Raw genomic sequence first — 22,169 nt, forward strand, 5'->3', positions numbered from 1 at the left:
TAGTGCTCTGGGGTGAAAAGGGAAAGTGATGACCCCCTACCCTAGTCGGCTCTTGGGCCTTGGAGGAGCCCCCTTTGACTGGCTCTGAGTCACATTTCTTTTGTTGGGTGTTTTGAATCACAGGGCTCTTTTAAGCAGAGGCCATGGTTGGCAGACAGGCCATATGCTTGCCAGGTCAACCCTGCAGCAAGAATTACACTCTGCCCCTCCACTGCCTTGCATACCTGGGCATCTCACCTCTCTCAGTGATCTGAAAGGGATGGCTTCTTCCTCCTTGGGCATCACTCAGGTCTGCACGTCCTACTCAGCTAAGAGCTGTGGGACTGGATGTGGTCACCTAGTCTGCTGTCTAGATACTTCCTAGGGGAACACGGGGTTGTGCCTGCCCCCATAGTTGGGGCAGAAGGGAGACCACTGGGCTGGACACTCTAGCAGGCATGGCCTGTCTGGCTACCAGCAGCAGGGGTGGGTGGGAGTCACCTACCCTGCTGTCAGGGTGTTTCCTGGGGCAACAGGAAGCTGTGGCTGCCAGCTGATTTCAGGCAGCAGTGGGACTGTTGGGCTGAAGGCTAGCACCAAGTCTTGTATGGCAAGGCAGAGTGCAGTAATCTTACTGCTCCCAGGCAGGACCATGGCCTCTACTGGGGATATGGTACTGGTGTCATTCTGTTCCGGAGTCCAAGGCTTATAGAGATCCCCATGGACTTGAGAGTGGTCACTGCAGAAACTCTGGGGTGGCTCTCTGCCTCAGTTTAGAAGCATGGGGTGGGGCCAGGGGAACCAGGGGAATTCTCCCAATCCTAGTCTTGCACAGGTCCCTGTGTACAGTCCTCCAGGGAACTCTCACTCACTCATCCTTTTCCATATTGAGGAGCTTTTCCTGGCTCCATGCTTGTTGTGGGAAGTCAGGGACCCCAAACAGAGGGACCGGCTGGAGCCGTGACAGAGGAACATAAATTGTGAAGATTTCATGGACATCTATCAGTTCCCCAAATTAATACTTTTATAATTTCTTATGCCTGTCTTTACTACAATCTCTGAACATAAATTGTGAAGATTTCATGGACATTTATCAGTTCCCAAATAATACTCATAATTTCTTATGCCTGTCTTTAATCTCTCAATCCTGTTATCTTTGTAAGCTGATAATGCACGTCACCTCAGGACCACTGTTGTACAAATTGATTGTAAAACGTGTATTTGAACAATATGAAATCAGTGCACGTTGAAAAAGAACAGAATAACAGTGATTTTCAGGGAACAAGGGAAGACAACCATAAGGTCTGAGTGCCTGTGGGGTCGGGCAGAATAGAGCCATATTTTTCTTCTTGCAGAGAGCCTATAAACGGATGTGCAAATAGGGAAGATATCGCTGAATTCTTTTCCTAGCAAGGAATATTAATAATTAAGACCCTGGGAAAGGAATGCATTCCTGGGGGGAGGTCTATAAATGGCTGCTCTGGGAGTGTCTGTCTGATGCGGTTGAGGTAAGGACTGAAATATGCCCTGGTCTCCTGCAGTATCCCCAGGCTTATTAGGTGGGGAAGAAACCCTACCCTGGTAAATTTGAGGTCAGACCGGTTCTGTGCTCTTGAACTCTGTGATGTTTCTCAAGACAATACGTGCACAGCTGAACATAGACCCTTATCAGGAGTTTTTGATTTCGCCCTTTGCCTTGTGACCTTTGCTTTGCCCTTTGCCTTGTGATCTTTACTGGTCTTGGAAGCATGTGATCTTTGTTCTCCTTTTTGCCCTTTGAAGCATGTGATCTTTGTGACCTACTCCCTGTTTGTACACTCCCTCCCCTTTTAAAGTCCTTAATAAAAACCTGCTGTTTTTGCGGCTCAGGTGGGCCTCATGATCCTCCCAATATGTAATGTCTCCCCTGGAGGCCCAGCTGTAAAATTCTTCTCTTTGTACTCTTTCTCATTATTTCTCAGCTGGCTGACACTTAGGTAAAATAGAAAGAACCTATGTTGAAATATTGGGGGTGGGTTCCCCCAATATGCACTGATCCCAGAGGAGCTGCTGCCCAGCTTTGTTCCTCTCTGCCCTCTGTGTCCCCTTGCTGCCTGGATGAATTCTGACATGGTTTCTTAGATGATCAGCTAGTAGGGTCAGTGTTCACCAATGCTGTTGTTTCCTATCTGTGAGAGCAGCACACATGAGCAGCTTCTAGTTCACCATCTAGTTCACCATCTTGACCCAACCCCCTGACAGGACCTTTAATTAAAGCTCAGTTTTAAGTCTTTTTACCCAACTTTTACATTTAAAAATATGTAAAGCTCCAGAAAAATTGTATGAAGAGTGTAAAAACATCCATATGCCACTTGCCTAGACGCATCAATTTTAAAATTATGGCAAAATGTACATAAGATAAAATTTACCATTTAACCTTTTTTTTTCTTTTTTTTGAGATGGAGTCTCGCTCTGTCGCCCAGACTGGAGTGCAGTGGCGCGATCTCGGGTCACTGCAAGCTCCACCTCCCAGGTGCCGGCCACCACACCCGGCTAATTTTTTGTATTTTCAGTAGAGATGGGGTTTCACTGTGTTAGCCGGGATGATCTCGATCTCCTGACCTCATGATCCACCCACCTTGGCCTCCCAAAGTGCTGGAATTACAGGCATGAGCCACCGCGCCCGGCTCCCATTTAACCATTTTTAAGTGGACAGCTCAGTGGCATTAAGTGCATTCACATTATTGGGCAACCATTGCCACCATCCATCTTCAGAACTTTTTCATCTTTCCAAACTGAAATGCTATACCTGTTAAACACTAACCCTCCATTTCTTCCATTCTTGATGATCACCATTCTATTTTCTGTCTCTGTGAAGTTGACTACTCAAGGTGCCTTGCATAAGTGGAATAATACAATGTTTGTCCTTCTGTGACAGGCTTAATACACTTAGCATAATGCCTTCGAGGCTCATCCATGTTGGGGCATGTATGAGAATTTATTCCTTTTTTAAGGCTGAGTAATATTCCATTGCATGTAGATACCACATTTTGTTTATCCATTTATCCATTAATGACATTTGGGTTGTTTACACATGTTAGCTATTATAAATAATGCCACCATGAACATTGACATACAACCATCTGTTCACATCCCTGCTTCCAGTTCTTTTGGTTATATACCTAGAAATGGAATTGCTGCATCATATAAAAATTAAAATTCAATCTTTAATTTTTTGAGGAGTGGCCATACTATTTTCCATATGACTGTATCATTTTACATTTCCACAAGCAATGCACAAAGTTTCCAATTTCTCCACAGCCTTGCCAACACTTGTTATTATTATTTATAATAGCTATCCTAATGGGCATGAAGGTTCACCAATTTAAAACGCTATTACATCACAGGATTTTTAAAATTCTGCCATTCCTGCCTTCTATTATTTTGGATTAATATATCAAAATGGTTCATATGTCCTTTTGCGTACTGGCCATTTTTCCTACAATTCATTCCAGGTTTTTTTACATTATGATAAGCTTAATTTAGGTATTGGAGGATTGACTATTCCAAGATGATGTTAATTAGGTGATGTTCTGGTAAGCAATACTCAGTAGGCCTTATTGGTAACATCACTGAAACTACAAGGGTAACATTCATGGGAAGACCAATACTTTTCATTTATCCTTGTTGATAGTTGCTTCATTGAGTAGTGTGCAGTTTTAACAGCAGAATGAAATTACATCTTTAAATTCTATTTCTTATTAACAATAGATTGTATCATTTTCCTGAAACAGGCTGACATATGACCAAAGTAATCTTCTGAAAAGTAATTTAGAATTAGTTGTATATCTTCTTTTATATGTACCTAAATAAATCATTTTACAGCAAATCCTGGATGATAGACACTATGGTTTGTGATTTTGCCTTTTTAATTTAGTTACAAGATTTTGCCAGATACTCAAAAGGCAATTTCAGGATCCCTCATTAAATCCTCACATCTAGCAATATAAAAGAAGTTGAGTAAAACTGGCTGCATTCTAAAGCCTTACGTCCTTCCTTTGACGATGAGTAAAATGGGTTAGATAAAGGCTCCTATGCTTTAGGATATTGGTGAATAGCCGTCAAACATGCTGGTACTTGCCTAAGTCGATTTGTGCTAGGCCATTAGGTGACATAGTCATGTCTCTCAATAGAGTTTTTAACGCTTTTATTTATACTTTTTAAATTTTTGGCTTCCATGAAATGACCTTCACTGTGTTCTAGAACTATATTTCTGTTCAAGTGTGTATTTAATCACTATATTGTCCCTAAGCAAATAAAAGAGAATTTTTACCAGGATCTTGCCATAAACATAAAGATATGATCTTATAGTCTTCTTAAGACAGATTATATAATCATTTATGTTCCATTGCCTTACCTTGATTAAAGATTTTAGCAGACAAGCACTGACATTACATGATTTCTCATAACATTGACATAATTTCTATGTAAGTTGATGTCAAGGTCAGATGGTTTCATAATGACAAAAATCTTTTAAAGTTTTGTCCTCAATGGTGGGAATGTTAAAGTGTTGTTCCGTCTCTGTTTGATAAAGCTGGCATCATTACTTCTCTTCATAGGTACTGAGGACTTTAAAAGGAAGCTTACAGATGAAACAACTTTTAATTTTATCTTAAAGGAAAAAGGGTATTAATAAACAATTTAGAAATAAATGGGTCAGAGATGGGCAATATGCCACATTTAAGGAGAGTGCTCAACATTTAATCTCTCTTTTCTTTAATGTTAAACTTACAATACCCAGTTATAAGGAAGTTAGCACTAGTCAAAAATAGAAATTTTAATAATTCAGAAACTCCTTTGATTTCATTTACAGTTATACTGTTCAAGTTTCTAGAACTAACTCATTTTGTGTTTGCTATGGTTAGATGTAGTATCTACCCCTTGGACTGCAGAACTTGGAGGTGACCAGCTGAGAACCATGACCTACACTATAGTCCTTAATAGTCCACTTACTGGAAAATGCACCACTGCCACTGAAAAGCAGGTACGTCTGCTTTGTCAGTGTCCAGAAGAGTCATGTGTGGGGGAAGAGAGAAGATGCCTATTATAGTTCACCAATTTACAAGACAGTTTCAATAAACAAATGGCAAGAAAAAAGGGACGAGAAACTGTTACAGGTTAAAAGAGACTTAAAAGGCATGTGAATCATATCAACCCACTCCTAATTCAAACAAACCACTTGTTAAAAGGTATTTATAAGATTTCAGGAATTGTTTATTTTTTATGTATAGTAATGGTATTACAGCTGTGTATTAAAGAAAATCATATTTATTTTAAAAGAGATATATGGAAGAATCCATAAAGAGATATAGTGAAGTATTTATGGATGACATTATATTGATGTCTAGGATTTCCTTTAGAAGTCATCTAGCCAGGCAGAGGATGGTGGCAGAGGCAGGGAATATGGGATGGAGGACAAAGGAAGCAAGACTGGGCAGGAGTTAGTGTTGCTGAAGCTAGTTAATGAGCTCACAAGGGTCATTATACTTCATTCCTACTCTTTCATATATTCAATCTTTTTGTTTTTGTTTTTGAGACGGAGTCTTCCTGTCGCCCAAGCTGGAATGCAATGGCATAACCTCGGCTCACTGCAGCCTCTGCCCCCCGGGGTTCAAGCGATTCTCCTACCTCAGCCTCCTGAGTAGCTGGGATTATAGACACGTACCACCACGCCTGGCTGATTTTTGTATTTTTAGTAGAGACAGGGTTTCACCATGTTGGTCGGGCTGGTCTTGAACTCCTGACTTCATGATCTGCCTGCCTCAGCCTCCCAAAGAAAATATTTTTTTAAAAAGAATACCACTTTTTTCCGGTTGCAGCGTGGCGCGGTTAGGTTCTCTAGTTCACGCTCCCAGCCACGCGGTCCAAGGGCCCGCTGCAGTCGGTGCAGTCTTCCGACGCAAGAAGACAGCCACAGCTGTGGCGCACTGCAAACGTGGCAATGTTCTCATCAAGGTGAACGGCCGGCCCCTGGAGATGATTGAGCCGCGCACGCTACAATACAAGCTGCTGGAGCCAGTTCTGCTTCTCGGCAAGGAGCGATTTGCTGGTGTGGACATCCGTGTCCCTGTGAAGGGTGGTGGTCACGTGGCCCAGATTTATGCTATCCGTCAGTCCATCTCCAAAGCCCTGGTGGCCTATTACCAGAAATATGTGGATGAGGCTTCCAAGAAGGAGATCAAAGACATCCTCATCCATGACCAGACCCTGGTGGTAGCTGATCCCCGTCGCTGTGAGTCCAAAAAGTTTGGAGGCCCTGGTGCCTGTGCTCGCTACCAGAAATCCAACTGATAAGCCCATCATGACTATCAAAATTCACCTGTATAATGAACAGTTTTTGAGGGACTTTAAAGTTTCAAGAACTGTGGGAAAAAAAAAAAAAAAGAATACCAGGCCAGTTGTGGTGGCTCATTCCTGGAATACGAGCACTTCGAGAGGCCCAGGTAGGAGGATCACTTAAGACCACGAGTTTGAGATCAGACAGCACAACACAGTGACACTTTGTTTTTACAAAAATTAAAATTAACCAGGCATGATGATGTGTGCTTGTAGTCCCACCTACTCGGGAGGCTGAGGCAGGAGGATCACTTGAGCCCGGGAATTTGAGATTACAGCGAGCTATGCTCTAGCCACTGCACTCCAGCCTGGGCAACAGAGCTAGACCCTGTCTCAAAAAAAAAAAAAAGAGAACACTACTGAAATCTGGTTTCCAGAATTGTTGCAAGAGTTAGGGACCAAATAACTAGATGGCTGCTTTGACACCTGGGAAGAGATTGAGTTTTTGAAATTGAATACTGTACGAGGTATTTAATGCTCTTTATCTGTGACCAGAGTGGCAGTGTCTTACAGTGGAGTGTGTGTTTAGCCAATTTGTGTTGAAGTATCTGATTTGCAAGTAGTCTGAAAACATCTCTTAACATCTGAACTAGTTGTGCTCTTGTAGTTTTGTCCATTATCATTAAAAAGAACATATTTCCATACCTTTAAACAATTCTTAAAAGATTATCAAACGTAAGAAAAGTCTGGTATTTTGGTATTGGGGAGTCTTTGAAAACTTTGGAACCCCTCCCCCGCCACCCCCTTAAAGGATAGGTAGAAAAGGTATGGTTAAAATGAGAAAGGTTTGGCCAGTGACCATTTAAAATCCTGTTTAGGAAAAGCAGTGTTTTGTTTGGTTACTACCCTCCTTGACTTTTTTGATGAAGGGTGGTTTTGTTGAACTTTGATTAATTTTGAGGTGGAATCCTTACTTCATTCAATTGATTTTTGAATTGTTCACCTAACAGGAACACTTAAAACTCTGTAACTTATAGTACACATAAGAGATTATATGGTTTGTCCTCAAGGCTAAAAGAAAAAAAACAATTTGATAGTGAAATAAATGACACAGAGGCAGCAAATACGATTTCTGTAAGTCCCTTTCTCTCTTTAAGAGACATGGTTTCACTCTGTCGCTCAGGCCAGAGTGTAGCGGTGTAATCATAGTTCACTGCAGCCTCAAACTCCTGGGATCAAATGATCTTCCCACCTCATTCTCCCAAGTAGCTGGGACTACAGGCGTGTGCCACCAAGCCCAGCTAATTTTTTCCTTTTTCGTTTCTTTTTTCTTTCTTTCTTTTTTTTTTTTATTTGGAGACAGTCTTGCTGTGTCTCGCAGGCTGGAGCACAGTGAGGCGATCTTGCTCACTGCAACCTCACCTCCTGGGTTCAAGTGATTCTCCTGCCTCAGCCTACCCCCGAGTAGCTGGGATTACAAGGCATGTGCCACCACACCTGGCCAATTTTTGTATTTTTAGGAGAGATGGAGTTTTGCCATGTTGGCCAGGCTGGTCTTGAACTCCTGGCCACAAGTGATCTGCGCACATTGGCTTCCCAAAGTTCTAGGATTACAGGCATGAGCCACTGCATCTGGCCTAATTTTTTATTTTTTAGGTTTTTTTTTTAGAGGCTGGGTGTTTTTATATTGGCCAGGCTGGTCTCGAATTCCTGACCTTAAGTGATCCTCCCACCTTGGTCACCCAAAGCGCTGGGATTACAGGCATGAGCCGCCATACCCGGCCCTCTTTTTCTCAATTTATAAACAACAGAGTCAGCATGTAGGCTCTTCTAGCTTTGTCTATAGGTTTCTCATGTCTTTTTTAAGTTTTGAGAAGGAATCCTAGTATACATGTTCTAAATTGGCAAGAAGATTCATATATTAACCATATACATACAAACATTTTTTATCTTATTTTGGCAGACACTGTATAAAGAAAGTCAGGAAGCACGATTTTATTTGGTAGATTCAGAAGTACTGACACATGATGTCCCCTACCATGATTACTTCTATACCGTGAACAGATACTGTATCATCCGATCTTCAAAACAGAAGTGCAGGCTAAGGTGAGCTGCTGTAAATGAGTATGTTAGGATAGACTAGATTATATCCTGGTAATTTATTCATCCTAAATTCTTAGTAGTAGCTTTACACAACAGTTTTATTTCTTGCTCAAATTACATTTCCAACGGTGGTCAGCAGAGGAGTGGGGCGTCTCACCTAAGGTCCCTGCTTGGTGAAGGCTTTGACATCCGGAGCTACCTGATCCAGAGTATGTGTTGTTTCAGTTGCCACAGGAAGAGAAAGCTGTAGAACTGTGTACACAATCCGTTGACCGGAACCAGTCACGTGACCTTGTTTAATGGCAAAGGGGCTGGGAGTTTTGTGGAAGTGCTCAGTGAGCAGTAATTGGCTGTGCTGCAGTGGGAAATGAGAAATGTCTGTGCATTACAGAGAGCGATGGACTTGGCCTAGTCTGGTTAATGTAGTTACTTTCACCTAGTGTATGACCACTAGAGATTTTTTATACAAGGAATTTAGAAAATTTAGTATTTATTTTGAGCCTTTATTGCTATTTAGATAAATAAAATTTAGGGCTAGAGAAAGGAAATAAGTAAAATGGCAAGTACTTAGAAGGAAAATTTGATGAAATTATTAGCGGCACACATTGATTTTTTTAAATAAAAGTTATCAATGAACGCATTTTGTTTTATAATATTAATGACTTTGAATCTTTTTGGCTTTCCGCTGAATACAATCTTACATTTAATTGTAACACAAATATAACTGAAGTCTGCTCTTTAAATAAATATTCTTTCCTTCTCATTCTACTAGAGTTTCCACAGATGTGAAATATAGAAAACAGCCATGGGGCCTTGTCAAATCTTTAATTGAAAAGAATTCCTGGAGTTCTTTGGAGGACTATTTCAAACAGCTTGGTTTGTAAATTTTTTTATTTATCTATTTTTGTAAAGATGGGCTTTATTAACAAAATGGATTGATTCTTCATTTGGGTTCATAACAGGAAACTGGTCAATGATGTTGGAACGACTCCCACTACAGTGGTTCCCACTGTTCCACTTTTTCTGCCACTTGGGGAATTTCAAAACTTTTAATTTTCATTGGTCAAACACTTTTTTTTATTTTTAATTATTTTTTTGAGATGGAATCTTGCTTTGTCACCCAGGCTGGAGTGCAGTGGCGCGATCTTGGCTTACTGCAACCTCTGCCTCCTGAGTTCAAGCAATTCTCCTGCTTCAGCCTCCCGAGCAGCTGGAACTAACTACAGGCACGTGCCACCATGCCCGGCTAATTTTTGTATTATTAGTAGAGACGGGGGTTTCACCATGTTGGTCAGGCTGGTCTCGAACTCCTGACCTCATGATCTGCCCGCCTCAGCCTCCCAAAGTGCTGGGATTAGTGAGGCACCACCGTGCCCGGCTGAACAAACACTGACATAATGCTTATTATATCCCAGACATATATAATAAAGTTCTATGTGCTTTACAAATATTAACTCATTTCATACTCAGAACAAGGTACAATTATTATTTTTCATTTTATTAAAAAAGGAAATTGAAACACAGGGAGGTTAAGTAACTTTTATCAAGATCACACAGTTAAGAGCTCTCATACCCCTTTGCCTCTGTAAGGAGCCAAGGAGGCTGACTGCATAACCTGCTCGTAGATACACACCTGTGCTGTCTAACCTCTGGGGAGTCCTCAGGGTCACCTTCCTTATCAGATGCAGCCTTCCTGGGCTTATACAGGGCCACTTGGCAATGATAGTACATACATCTGTGGATTTGGTGGAGGTGGGTACTAGAGACTGACTAGAGAAAACGATACAATGGTTCTCTTTGGATATTTCTTAACATATACATGGGAGAAATATATATATATATATTTACACACACACACATATGAGCATAATTTAAGTTTAGTTGAAGAAAAGCTGGTGGTCAGTCAACTCAAGGTAATTTAAGGCTTATCATCTAGTTGGCTGATAATTTTCCTTGCCTTTCTTCCTTGTCTATTTCACTATTAAATTCTTCATCAGGAGCAGAGAAAAATGAAACTCAAAAATTAGTTTGGCCCCTGAATAAGTTTCTAATAAAAAATTATGGCAGAGGAACAGGTTGAAAATGATAAAAATAAGGTTTTTAGGTTGTTTACAGATTTTCTCTGCTAGTGCTTCCTTTCTTGCAAACCCTTGTTGAAAATTAAAACTAGTATATGCTACTCCTTCCTGTAAGGTTGAGAAGTGCCATAATCTGTCTCTGAAATCTTTCTAATGATCCAGTGTAAGTGGGTGGCCTGTTGTTTCCATAACTGAAATCATTACATTAATATGTATTAATAACATAGCACATGGCAAATTTGCTCTGATGATCCCGTCACTTATTAATACACATTCTTCCTGGAATAATGAAACCTCATTATGGGGTCATTGTACTCTCTAAAGCTTTTCATTAAGTGTAAAATTTAAATCTAGGCCATAAGAACCTAAGGAATTCATTAAAGAAAATTATCAAAAATCACCAGCAAAAACCAGTATCTTAAAGTTGAGGAGCTTTCCCCACTATCTAAAGATTGTTTTGTTTTGTTTTTTCTTAGAATCAGATTTGTCAATTGAAGAATCTATGTTAAATCAGGCCATTGAAGACCCTGGAAAACTTACTGGCCTACGAAGGAGAAGGCGAGCATTCAACCGAACAGCAGAAACAGTTCCTAAACTTTCTTCCCAGCATTCCTCCGGACATGTGGGCTTAGGTGCCAAAGGGGATATTACAGGTAGTTGTCACCTGGTAAACAGAGATGAAAGATTTATACTTTAGTTGTAGGAAGCAGAACGTGCCTCTTGTTTGTAAGATATGTCAGGAGGTCTCTGTTTCTTCCCTCCTTTTTTGATAATGTTTATCAAACTCTGATTTCCTTAAAGATAACTAATATGTAAGTATAAAGGAGCAGTTGCAAAATGGCAAGCCTATAACCAATATATTTTATTTGGCCCACGTGTCATTTAAAAAATTGGACATTAAATTTTTTAAAAAATTTTATCTATTTTTTCCAGATAGGGTCTCGTTTTGTTGTCCATGCTGTAAGTGGCACAATCATGGCTCAGTGTAACCTCGAGCTCCTGGACTCAAGTGAACCTCCTGCCTCAGCTTCCTGAGTAGCTGAGATTACAGGTGTGCACCACCATACCTGGCTAAAATTGGACCTTTTTATATAAAAACTCAGATCTGACAGCCCAGCACTGAAATCCCTTCATGGCAGCAGTTGGTTGGAGCATAGTAGTAGCTGCCCTGTTAGATTATGTGCGCCCCAGCTTGCCACAGCCCCCACCACAATCACCACTCTGCCAAGTTCTGAACCACTTTGCTCATTTATTTGCTGCCTAGCATTTATAGATATTCAATTTCCATGTTTGAGTGTACTGCTCTCTTAATCCTTATATACCGTCAGGGCCAGCCCAGCAAAACTGCAAAGATAAAATTGGACTTTTATTATCTTCATTCTCAATTTTGAACACATCTTACTTTTAATAACTGTTATTCTCTTCCTCTTGAAGATATAAAACTGTCATAGCTTCTCATCCTCTTATCAGATCTTCCTTTGAGGCTTGTAGTTTAGTGTGACTATGTTTATCCACTATTTAATATTAATGGCTGTTTAATTTTGGAATTTAAAAGTTTGGGTAACAATGAATAGGTGATAATGTTTTATTTTGTTTTGTTTTTTAATGAGGGAAGCATTTAATGTAAGCCCAGTTCAAATATTAGTTGGAGAGATATTTGCTTATTGATTATTAGCTACTTAGTTACCAAGCATGTCGTATTGAATTGCTTATTTAATTTTAGAGTAATTTGCAATATAGGCCAAATTTAAGGAGTGCTGTAAGCTTTCTCTTTGTAGATTTGTTTCATATTACTCAGGATGTCAGAAATTTAAAAAGGGGTGCAGGGAATTTACCCTAAATCACTTTATCTTTACAAATAACTTAAAATTTCTTTTTTGGTTCTTTTCAAATGAGTATGAAATTTCTGTCAGTTGAGGGCCGGGCGTGGTGTCTCACGCCTGTAATCCCAGCACTTTGAAAGGCCGAGGCGGGCGGATCACTTGAGGTCGGGAGTTCAAGACCAGCCTGACCAACATGGAGAAACCCCATCTCTAATAAAAATACAAAAATTAGCTGGGCGCAGTGGCGCGCACCTGTAATCCCAGCTACTCAGGAGGCTGAGGCAGGAAAATCGATTGAACCCGGGAGGCAGAGGTTGCAGTGAGCTGAGATCGTGCCATTGCACTCCAACCTGGGCAACAAGAGTGAAACTCCGTCTCAAAAATAAATAAATAAATAAATTGGATCAGTTGTAATCACAGTTCTCATTCTAATGCAGCCTTTTTCTTGTGATCTACAGGAAAGAAAAAGGACATGGAAAACTATAACGTCACTCTTATTGTGGTGATGAGTATTTTGTAAGTATTTGTTGTGAATGCTTATTTTGCTTGTGTCAGCATTTATCTTTAACTAGTTTCCAAAAGAATTTGAATGTATTTGTATATTATTGTGTAGAAATGACCACTATTTGACTATTGCTGGCCTATAAAAATAGCAATTTTATAGATTTCAGATTTTTAGCTTTATATATGATTTTAAGAAGAATTGTTAAATTTGAGGAAATACAAAGTGCTCATTCAACAAATGTTTTTATTTTTTAGCTAATCTGATTAATTTACACCATCATAGGTTTTTATGGGGAGTTCCCTAAATTTAAAGGGAATATTGATATATACATGCTGGGGAAGTCCCAATAATACTCTTTTCCTCTATTTGGTTGGACAAATGGTTCTTAGATAACTCTGCTGGGCCTAAGAATCACTTGGGGTGCTTGCTAAAATGCAGATTTCTTGACCCCTGTCTCAGAGATTGATTCAGTAGTTCTTGAGTAGGCATCAGGAATCAGTATTTTAAAACATACACCCCAGGTTATTCTGATGCAAGTGATATGAGCATTACCTGTTAAAAAATACTGGGACAATGTCTGAATCCCAGGGTATTCTATAGGAATCCACTTAGCCAGTCATATTTAGAATACTAATATCTACGTGGCTCTATATGAATCTTGAGGCATTCTGTTAGATTTAATTGAATTGGTTCTGACTTAGTGATATATTGAAGGTGATAATTTTTTGGATTGGAGCTTCAATATTAGCTGGGTTTTTTTTTCTAATTATAGATTTCAGAACATAGAAGATGTTTGTTGTTCCTTTGGGCTTTATGGAAGATTTTTATGTTCTGCTTAAATCAGTTTTTTATGACAGTTCTGAATAGCAAATATTATCAGTGTTCTTTTGCATTACTTTACAGAAAATGTTTACTCAAAAGTTGGAATATTAATCTGTATACTATTTCAATGCCATAATAATTTCAAAGATTGGATTTTCTTGCTACTATCTTAAGTTTTTAAAAATAAATCTTCTTGATGAGTAAAAGTGAATAAGGTCAAGTTAATATTTTAATAGAAAAAGTAGAGAGATATGATGCCACCTATATATTTGCATATATATATATATAAGCTATGTAACCATTCACTTGAAAGGCTGCTGTGAAAACCAATACAATAAGTTCATTTAGCATGTAACATTTTATATATGACAGCATTCATGTATATTTGGGACTTGATACTTCCTTTGTCCAAGATGAACTAGAATAATTTTTGCTGAATGGTAATTTTTTTTTTTTTTTTTTTGCTGACTTCCACCGGGAATAAGAGATACATCATGCTCTACCTGAGATCAGCTACATATTGATCTTCATTTCCTTTTCTGAAAGGCAGCATTATGGGTGTGTAATTGCCTAAGCCAAAGGCACCCAAAAATAGATCCTAAAAGCTTATCTAGTGGATTTCAAAGCTGGTGGTCTCACGTCAACACTGACTAGGATTCCTAGCAGATGGGAGAGATGTCACAGATACCCCAAACCTGTGAGTTAGGATTATTCGAGGACTTGTATTGTCACTCTAATTACCTTCCATTTTTTCCCTCAACCTCCACTTAATACTTAAAAGTAATTATTTCATGTAATAGGGATAATTGATTTAAATAATAACAATAACTAGAAAACAGTGTAGACAATATACATTTTTGAAGCTTTTGCATGTATATTCTGCATTAGCAATGCTTTAGGTCTGGAAAAGTGTGGATTAACAGATATGATTTGCTCTGCCTAGTGTGGTGTTGTTAGTTTTGTTGAATGTGACACTGTTTCTGAAGCTGTCAAAGATAGAACATGCTGCTCAGTCCTTCTACCGTCTCCGCCTCCAAGAAGAGAAATCTTTAAAGTAAGTCTTTTCCCCCCTGACCTGTATTCACCATATTATTTCAGTAATTCTTTAGTTGCAGAAAACTTAATTTCAGTTTGAGATTGTGGTCTGCTCACTATCCTGTAGCCACAAACGGCCTGTTTTTTGTTTAATTTTGTGTTTTGTTTGCAAATTTATGGGGCTCTGACGATTTCTGGAAATGAAAAAAAGATCAGAAGCTATTCTCCACATTTTGAAGATGGTATTTTTCTTTCAGTTTAGCCTCTGATATGGTGTCAAGAGCAGAAAATATTCAGAAGAATAAAGCTCAGGCCCATCGTTTAAAGGGAGTGCTCCGGGACTCCATAGTGATGCTTGAAGAGGTAGGCAACTTGATCATCACGGTACTTAGTAACTTCATCCCAGTATGAATCAGTCGCTCTTCTATGAGAGAATATTTACCCTACTGTTGTTTGAAAAAATCCCCCTGCTAGAGCCAAATACCCCTGCCAGTCTCTATTAGGCAAGGGTATTATGTTTATTGTGTAGTCACTTTTATTTATTTATTTACAAAATGGGAGTATACAATATACACTGTTGTATATCCTCTTTTTTCAATTAGTAATATATTCTGAAGATGTTTCCATATCAGCGTGTATATATCTACTTCATTTTCATTGATCCTTCTCAATAAAATTCGATCCATACTATTAAGCTGTCTTTATAGGAATGGTAGCTATTATATACACTGTCCATTATTTTACTTTTATCTATTCACCACATATCTCGGAGATACTTCCATCTCAGTATATAAAGCACTCCCCCTTAACAGTTGCATGAGATTCAACTGTATAAATGTGCCATAATTATCTTACTAGTATTTTTACTACTATTGCCAATTTGTTTTTACTAATATTTACAGACATTTAATCCCCCAATTTTCCGTTTATAAATCTCTCAGAATCTTTATTCACGTACATACTCAATTGATGAGGCCTTCTGATGGCTCCAGTCAGGTCCAGTAGCCTTCTATGCCTGGTGCACAGCTATCATCCTGGGGTTCCTATTGTCTATGTGTGGCTTCTGCTTCCTGTATCCTGTGTTTTCCTTTCTTAGTTACCTTCCTCCTTTTAATGGAGCACATCCAACAGTAGCTTCCTGAGAAAGATAATTTAGAGGTAAATATTTTAAGAGTTCACCTAACTGAAAATTTTTCATTCTGCTTTTTCTCTTGCTTATAAATGGTTTGGCTAGAACTTTGAAGGCACTGCTCCATTATCTTTTGGTTCCAGTATTGCTATTGAGAATTCTGAGGCTATTAACACTTTTGATTCTTTAATCTGGAAACTTTTGCCTACAATTCTGGAAGTTTTCCTGAGTCATATAGTTGATTATTTCCTCCTCTCATTTTCTCTCTCCTGACCTTCTACAACTCCTGTTATTCGGATGTCAGCCTTCCGTTGGATGGATTGTGTAATATTCTTACCTTTTCTTTCCATCTCTTAGTCTTTTTGTTCTACTTCTGGGATATTTTATCAATTTTATCTTCAAATTCTTCTATTGAGTTTTTCAGTTTTTGCTAACAAATTTTCAATTTCAAAGAGCTATTAATTTTCTGAATGATTTCTTTTCTTTGTGGTGTTGCAATTTTTTTTTTTTTTTTTTGAGACAGAATCTCGCTCTGTCGCCCAGTCTGGAGTGCAGTGGCACAGTCTCAGCTCACCACAACCTCTGCCTCCCAGGTTCAAGTGATTCTCCTGCATCAGCCTCCTGAGTAGCTGGGATTACAGGAGCATGCCACCATGCCCGGCTAATTTTTGTATTTTTAGTAGAGATGGGGTTTCGCCATGTTGGCCAGGCTGGTCTTGAGCTCCTGACTTCAGGTGATCCACCCACTTTGGCCTCCCAAAGTGTTGGGATTAAAGGCATAAGCCACCATGCCCGGCCATCTTTTTTTTTTTTTTTTTTAGACAGAGTCTTACTGTGTCACCCAGCTGGAGTGCAGTGGCATGAACACGGCTCACTGCAGCCTTGACCTCCTGGGCTCAAGGAAACCTCCCACCTTACCCTCCTGTAGCTGGAACTTCAGGTGTGAGCCACCATGCCCAGCTGATTTTTGCAGTTTTTATAGAGACAAGGTTTTGCCATGTTGTCCAGGCTGGTCTCAAACTCCTGGGCTCAATAGACCTGCCTGCCTTGGCCTCTCAAAGGGTTGGGATTGCGGGCATGACCCACTGCTCCCTGCTGCAATTTTTTTTTTTTAATGGCTACAATATCTTTATCTCTCTGAAGATATTACTGATAGTTAAAGTTTTTAAATCTTCTTCTGGCCTACTCATTTTCCGTCAAGATCTTCCCCCCATTTTAATTTCTATCTTTAAGGTTAGAGAATTTCTTTCGTGTTTGGTAGCCCTTGGTTATCTTCTTGTGTGGATCTGAAGCTCTTAACATATGGATTGGGCTGGTGTACCCCAAACTTCTCTGTAGATCTGACTGGGCTCTTGGCTGAGAAATCCTGGTATCGGCCTCTTTGGGTCAGTTTCCACAGAGAAGACTCCTCTAGTCTCCCACCTGGTGGATTTAGGGCTGGCTGCAGCATTTTGGGAGCTGAGCAGAAGAAGAAGGATAGGGGAAGGAAAGGCCGAAAGGATGGTCCCAGGATTCAGTATATACATTTTCATGTATTACCCTTGTTTCTGGTATGTACTGCTATCCTTAACAATGCCTTGGTGTCCCTCAAGCCAGGCAGCCAGAGACCCTCTGTTTTATCCTGCACAGAAAGTAAAATTCCAGACTTCTGCCTAGGTAGTAGGAAAGGTCAGATGCCAAAAGTTTCAAGCAATCCTTCTTTATTCTCACTTCCAGAGATTCCTGGTCATTAACACCTGAGCCTTTTGAGGATTCTTTGGGGTTAATTTTGTTGGTTCTCAGCATTCCCTACTTTTACTTTTTCAATTCAGCGTTTCTAGGCCTGCCAAGTCATCCGTCTGCTTTCCAGTTTCCAGTTTCCATCCGTCTGCTTTCCAGTTGCATTACTGTTGTCTCCTTTTCCGTTCTCCTTGCCCTTACAGCTTTATGTCTTTTAAAAAATCTCTTTATTAGTGGGGTTTGAGGGAGCAAAGTTGGATGTGTGTATTTATTCCACTCATTCACTCTTCAGCTCACTCCTGCCCGGTGTTCTTCTCCCGTGCTTTCCCCAACTAATATTGCTCGAGCGAAGGTCCCCAGTGACATCTGGCTTGTAAAAAGAATGTACCCTTTTTCAGTCTTCATCCTACAGTGTCAGCATTTGACAGAGTTACACACTTCTTTCTTGAAATGTATCTAATCTTGCTTTCTTTAAAACCATTAAAAACATCTTTTTGTGATATAATTCACATACAATAAAAGTTTTTATTCACAAGGATGTGCAACCATCATCACTAATTCCAGAGCATTTTCATAACCCCACAGGAAAATCTGTACACATTAGTAGTTACTTCCCATCCCTCACTACCCTTGACCCCTGGCACCCACTAATCTGATTTCCATTACTATGGGTGTGCCTATTCTGGACATGTTATGTAAATGGAATAATACAATATGTGGTCTTTTGAGATTGGCTTCTTTCACTTAGGAAAATGTAAAACTAATTTTTGCTAGTTAAAAACATCTCCTTGGCCAGGCACAGTGGCTCACACCTGTAATCCTAGCACTTTGGGAGGCCGAGGTGGGCGGACTACCTGAGCTCAGGAGTTTGAGACCAGCCTGGGCAACTTGGTGAAACCCCGTCTCTACTAAAATACAAAAAATTAGCCGGGGGTGGTGGCGGGCACCTGTAGTCCCAGCCACTCGGGAGGCTGAGGCAGGAGAATTGCTTGAACCCAGGAGGCGGAGGTTGCAGTGAGCTGAGATCACGCCACTGCACTCCAGCCTGGGTGACAGAGCAAGACTCCGTTTCCAAAAAACAAAAAAAATAAACAATAAAAACATCTCCTCTGCCTGACTTCTTCCTGGCCCAAATGTTCCAGGGCTCTGTGTTAGGTTCTCTTCCCTTCTCTATTACTCTCCCTTTAGGTGATCTTATTCACACCCTAACTTTAACCACATGTTCCAGTGACTCCTGTCTTAGTCCATTTGTGCTGCTGTAACAAAATCCTGGAGACTGGGTAATTTATAAAGAACAGAAATTTATTGCTCACAGTTCTGGAGGCTGAGGAGTCCAAGATTAAGGTTCTGGCATGTTTGGTGGCCAACTGGCAGAAGGGACTGAAGGACAAAAAAGGGGACTGTTTAGTTCCCTGAAGCTCTTTTATAAGAGCACTAATCCATTCATAAGAGCCCTCATGAGCTAATCACCTTCCAGAGGCCACGTCTCTTCATGCTGTTGCATTGGGGATTCAGTTTGAACATGAATTTTGAAGAGGACACAAATGTTCAGATAGCAGCAACTCCCAAGTACATATCTCTCACCTCGACTTGAGCTCTAGACTCATACAGTCACTTGCTTACTTGGCATCTTCACCTGTATAACTAACAGGATTCTCAAACTGATTATGTCCAAAATGTCAATTTGCCTCTAATCCAAAACCTAATTCTTTAGTGGGTCTCATTTCAGAAAATGATGCTGCTATCCACCAATTGCTCAAGTCAAAAACTTAATAAAATATCTAAGTATGTATTTATGGATGTGATTATTTGTTTTATTAATAGTTCTGGATCCCTGACTAGTCTGTAAGCTCCATGAAGGACAGGACAGACCCTATTTGGTTCTCCATTGTATATCCAGTGCTTAGAACACTGCCCAACATGTAATAGGCAAGCAACAAATACTTGTTGAATGAATGAATACAAAAAAAAAGAGTAAGACATAATGCCTGCTCTTGAGTTGCATCCAATTTTCTTAGAGAAATGAGCTGTCCAGGTGTATTGTTAACGACCAAAATTACAAAATTCAGTGTCAAAGTGTTAAGTAGTAAGGATAATGCTTTGGGAGTTTAGAGGCAGAATGACTGGGGAAAACTACATGAAGAGTGTGAATATGAGTAAGTTTTAGATAGGTGAAGAACATGAGGGTAAGAGCATGCAAAGGCACTGAAGCAAAACTTGAGTTGTTTAGGGGATAGTTGAGGAGACCACTGCAACTTCAGAAACCGTTTAGGAAAACAAGTCTGTCACTACGCTTAATTTGATTAATGGACCTATTGGGAGGTAGACTATGTAGAAGCAGGAAGAAGTACAATACTCCAGCAAATGGGAAGAACTCTGTAGCAATCATACTGATACCCCAAAGAATCAGGTATTTTGTATTTAACGTTTTATTTGTGCATTGGTATAAACAAAACTATATTAAGTGTCACTGTAAATTTTGGGCATAAAAAATAGAAATTTTCAAATCTGATTAGAAAACTTAATCTGATTTTAAAAATTAATTTTGTTTACAGCTGAAGAGCTCACTCATTATGCTTCAGAAAACATTTGATCTACTAAATAAGAATAAGACTGGCATGGCTGTTGAAAGCTAGTGATCTGAAGGACTAAAACCGCAGAGATACTTGGAACTAAAAGAAAATACCTGGGAGAAAACTAGACGAAGGAAGGATTTTGGCATAGAACATTTCTATGTTTTTTCATTATTGAGATTTCTAATATGAACATTTCTTTCAGTAACATTTATTTGATAATTAGTTTCTGCTGGCCTTAAGAATCCATCTTTCACTTCTTATAGATATTTTTAAGCTGTGAGTTTCTTCAGTGAACCATGAAGTATATTGGAGAACTGAATTTCTCTGATAAAAAAAGAAAGTGACACACCCTGAACGGAGTGGTATGGTCTCATTTCTACAGTGAAGTCTGATGCTTTGTTACCACAGAATCAGTACAGGTCCAATAGGCTGCTTTCATAACTGAGATAAGACCAAGAGGATAAAGAGGACAATATAGGAAACCTCTATGTCATTACTGATTTTAAAGGTCCTGTTTTCAGACATATAACATTTCCAGGTTTGTGTACTGTAAATATTATAATGTCTTCATTTATTTAGCATGCAAATTTAATAGTCATACTTTTTGAATCTGCATGTTGATGATGATTATCAGAAAGGATCTTCTGCCATGTTGTATCTTTATGAAAGAAATAGTTGTTTTCTCTTAAGGTAACTATCAGAGGTGGGATTATCTTGCCTCCTCATGTAGGATACCAAGAGTCAAAAGGAAGAACCGTCCTCTGAGTTTTAAAAACCAGAAGGTTATGTTAAAATCTGGGCATTCAGTGACAGATCGAATGCCTACTTGAACAAACATTGGCTTCAGCTTAGCAGTCTTTCATGGTGGAAGCGACCCATCTGGTTGAAAATAATTTGTGTACCTTCAGTGACCATGTATGGCTTCCTTCTTTATGTATGTGTGTGACTTGTTTTGGTTGGTAAGTTATAAGTCAGACATAAACTTTAGCTCTTTAATAAAACCTTCTGGGGTACGTATGTCCCAGTATAAGTGTACTGACTCTGAAGCTGTAACTCAGATACAAGCTTTGGCTCTTTCATAAAAAGTTTTTATGCATATGTGTCTCCATACAAGTGGCTCATTAAAATAAGAACTTTGTAAACTGACTTAAAATCAGATATTTTTTCAAGAGTTAGGGAAAGTTGAAGTGTTTTACTGTTTTGTCTCGAGCCCTTTCTCTGGGGAAAAAATACATATATATCTATATACATATATATATGTATATAATGTATCTACATTCTGTTTGAACAACTATTGCCTTTAATTAAATGTTTCATTTTCCCCCAGAGTCCCCAAAGCCACATGGCATTATTATAGTCATTTTTGAGATACCTGTAGAGAATGAAAGTATTGACTCCGTTAGAGGGAAAATGGGTTTCTCTGGGTGAATTCCAACTAAGCATACCTAGGGGTATCAGTGGGCCTACCTGGGTTTGTTTTGTTTTGGTAAGGATTTATGTAGTGTCTGGCTGTGAGCAAGATGAAGATTTCTCTGTTAAAGTCACAAAAATGATCGACAAACAATATTTTTGTGATGTTTCTTTGAAAGTTGTATTTTATAACATACCTCAAGGAAGATTACCAAAGTAAGTTGCTTTATTAAATTAAGACTAAATTCGTATGGATGCAGAATTCAGTTAATAAAATTTGAGCCTGTTATGTAAATTGAATATCAATAAAATAAAAAATTTCTGAATTGTAGTTTTCTTTTTCTACTTAAAAACAAAACTACAAAGCCTGCGGTAGCGAAACGTGGACATGGGCCTACACTCTTTAAAGAAATTTTGTGCAATAATAAAACCCAAAAAGGACTCTCATCTCAGGGCAGTTTCATCTCAAATACGCAGACGACTGGAACAAAAGTACTAGCGAGGCCTGCTGGTCCAATGTAAAGGCTGCTAGCCAGAAATCATGAAAACGAACAGGTTGCTAAATGAACAGATCCGGCGGCAGTGATGGGCCTTTAAGAGAAGGTCAGCGAAACTGGGGGAGGTACTTGGATAACATTTTGCGGTGGAGAGCTCCCCCACCGCCTGTTGCCGGCG

At 39.4% G+C, this 22,169-nt stretch overlaps 1 protein-coding gene and 1 pseudogene across 4 annotated transcripts in view; both read left to right on the plus strand.

Moving 5' to 3' along the window:
* GRAMD1C (GRAM domain containing 1C) overlaps positions 1 to 21,820 on the plus strand; it is a 106,316-nt gene extending 84,496 nt beyond the window's left edge. For all 3 annotated transcript variants that reach the window (XM_025377444.1, XM_025377445.1, XM_025377448.1), the window contains 8 exons: positions 4,884 to 5,002; positions 8,258 to 8,400; positions 9,170 to 9,273; positions 10,952 to 11,128; positions 12,757 to 12,814; positions 14,569 to 14,679; positions 14,918 to 15,023; positions 20,064 to 21,820. In XM_025377444.1, the coding sequence (XP_025233229.1) occupies positions 4,884 to 5,002; positions 8,258 to 8,400; positions 9,170 to 9,273; positions 10,952 to 11,128; positions 12,757 to 12,814; positions 14,569 to 14,679; positions 14,918 to 15,023; positions 20,064 to 20,144 (899 nt within the window). In that variant the 3' untranslated portion in view covers positions 20,145 to 21,820. The remainder of the gene's footprint in view (positions 1 to 4,883; positions 5,003 to 8,257; positions 8,401 to 9,169; positions 9,274 to 10,951; positions 11,129 to 12,756; positions 12,815 to 14,568; positions 14,680 to 14,917; positions 15,024 to 20,063) is intronic.
* LOC112619477 lies at positions 5,873 to 6,363 on the plus strand (annotated as a pseudogene). Its single transcript, XR_003118229.1, has one exon. The product of XR_003118229.1 is annotated as a 40S ribosomal protein S16 pseudogene (transcript).
* Positions 21,821 to 22,169: the final 349 nt, after the last annotated feature.

Source organism: Theropithecus gelada, chromosome 2 (assembly GCF_003255815.1).
Source record: "Theropithecus gelada isolate Dixy chromosome 2, Tgel_1.0, whole genome shotgun sequence".
Taxonomy (NCBI): domain Eukaryota; kingdom Metazoa; phylum Chordata; class Mammalia; order Primates; family Cercopithecidae; genus Theropithecus; species Theropithecus gelada.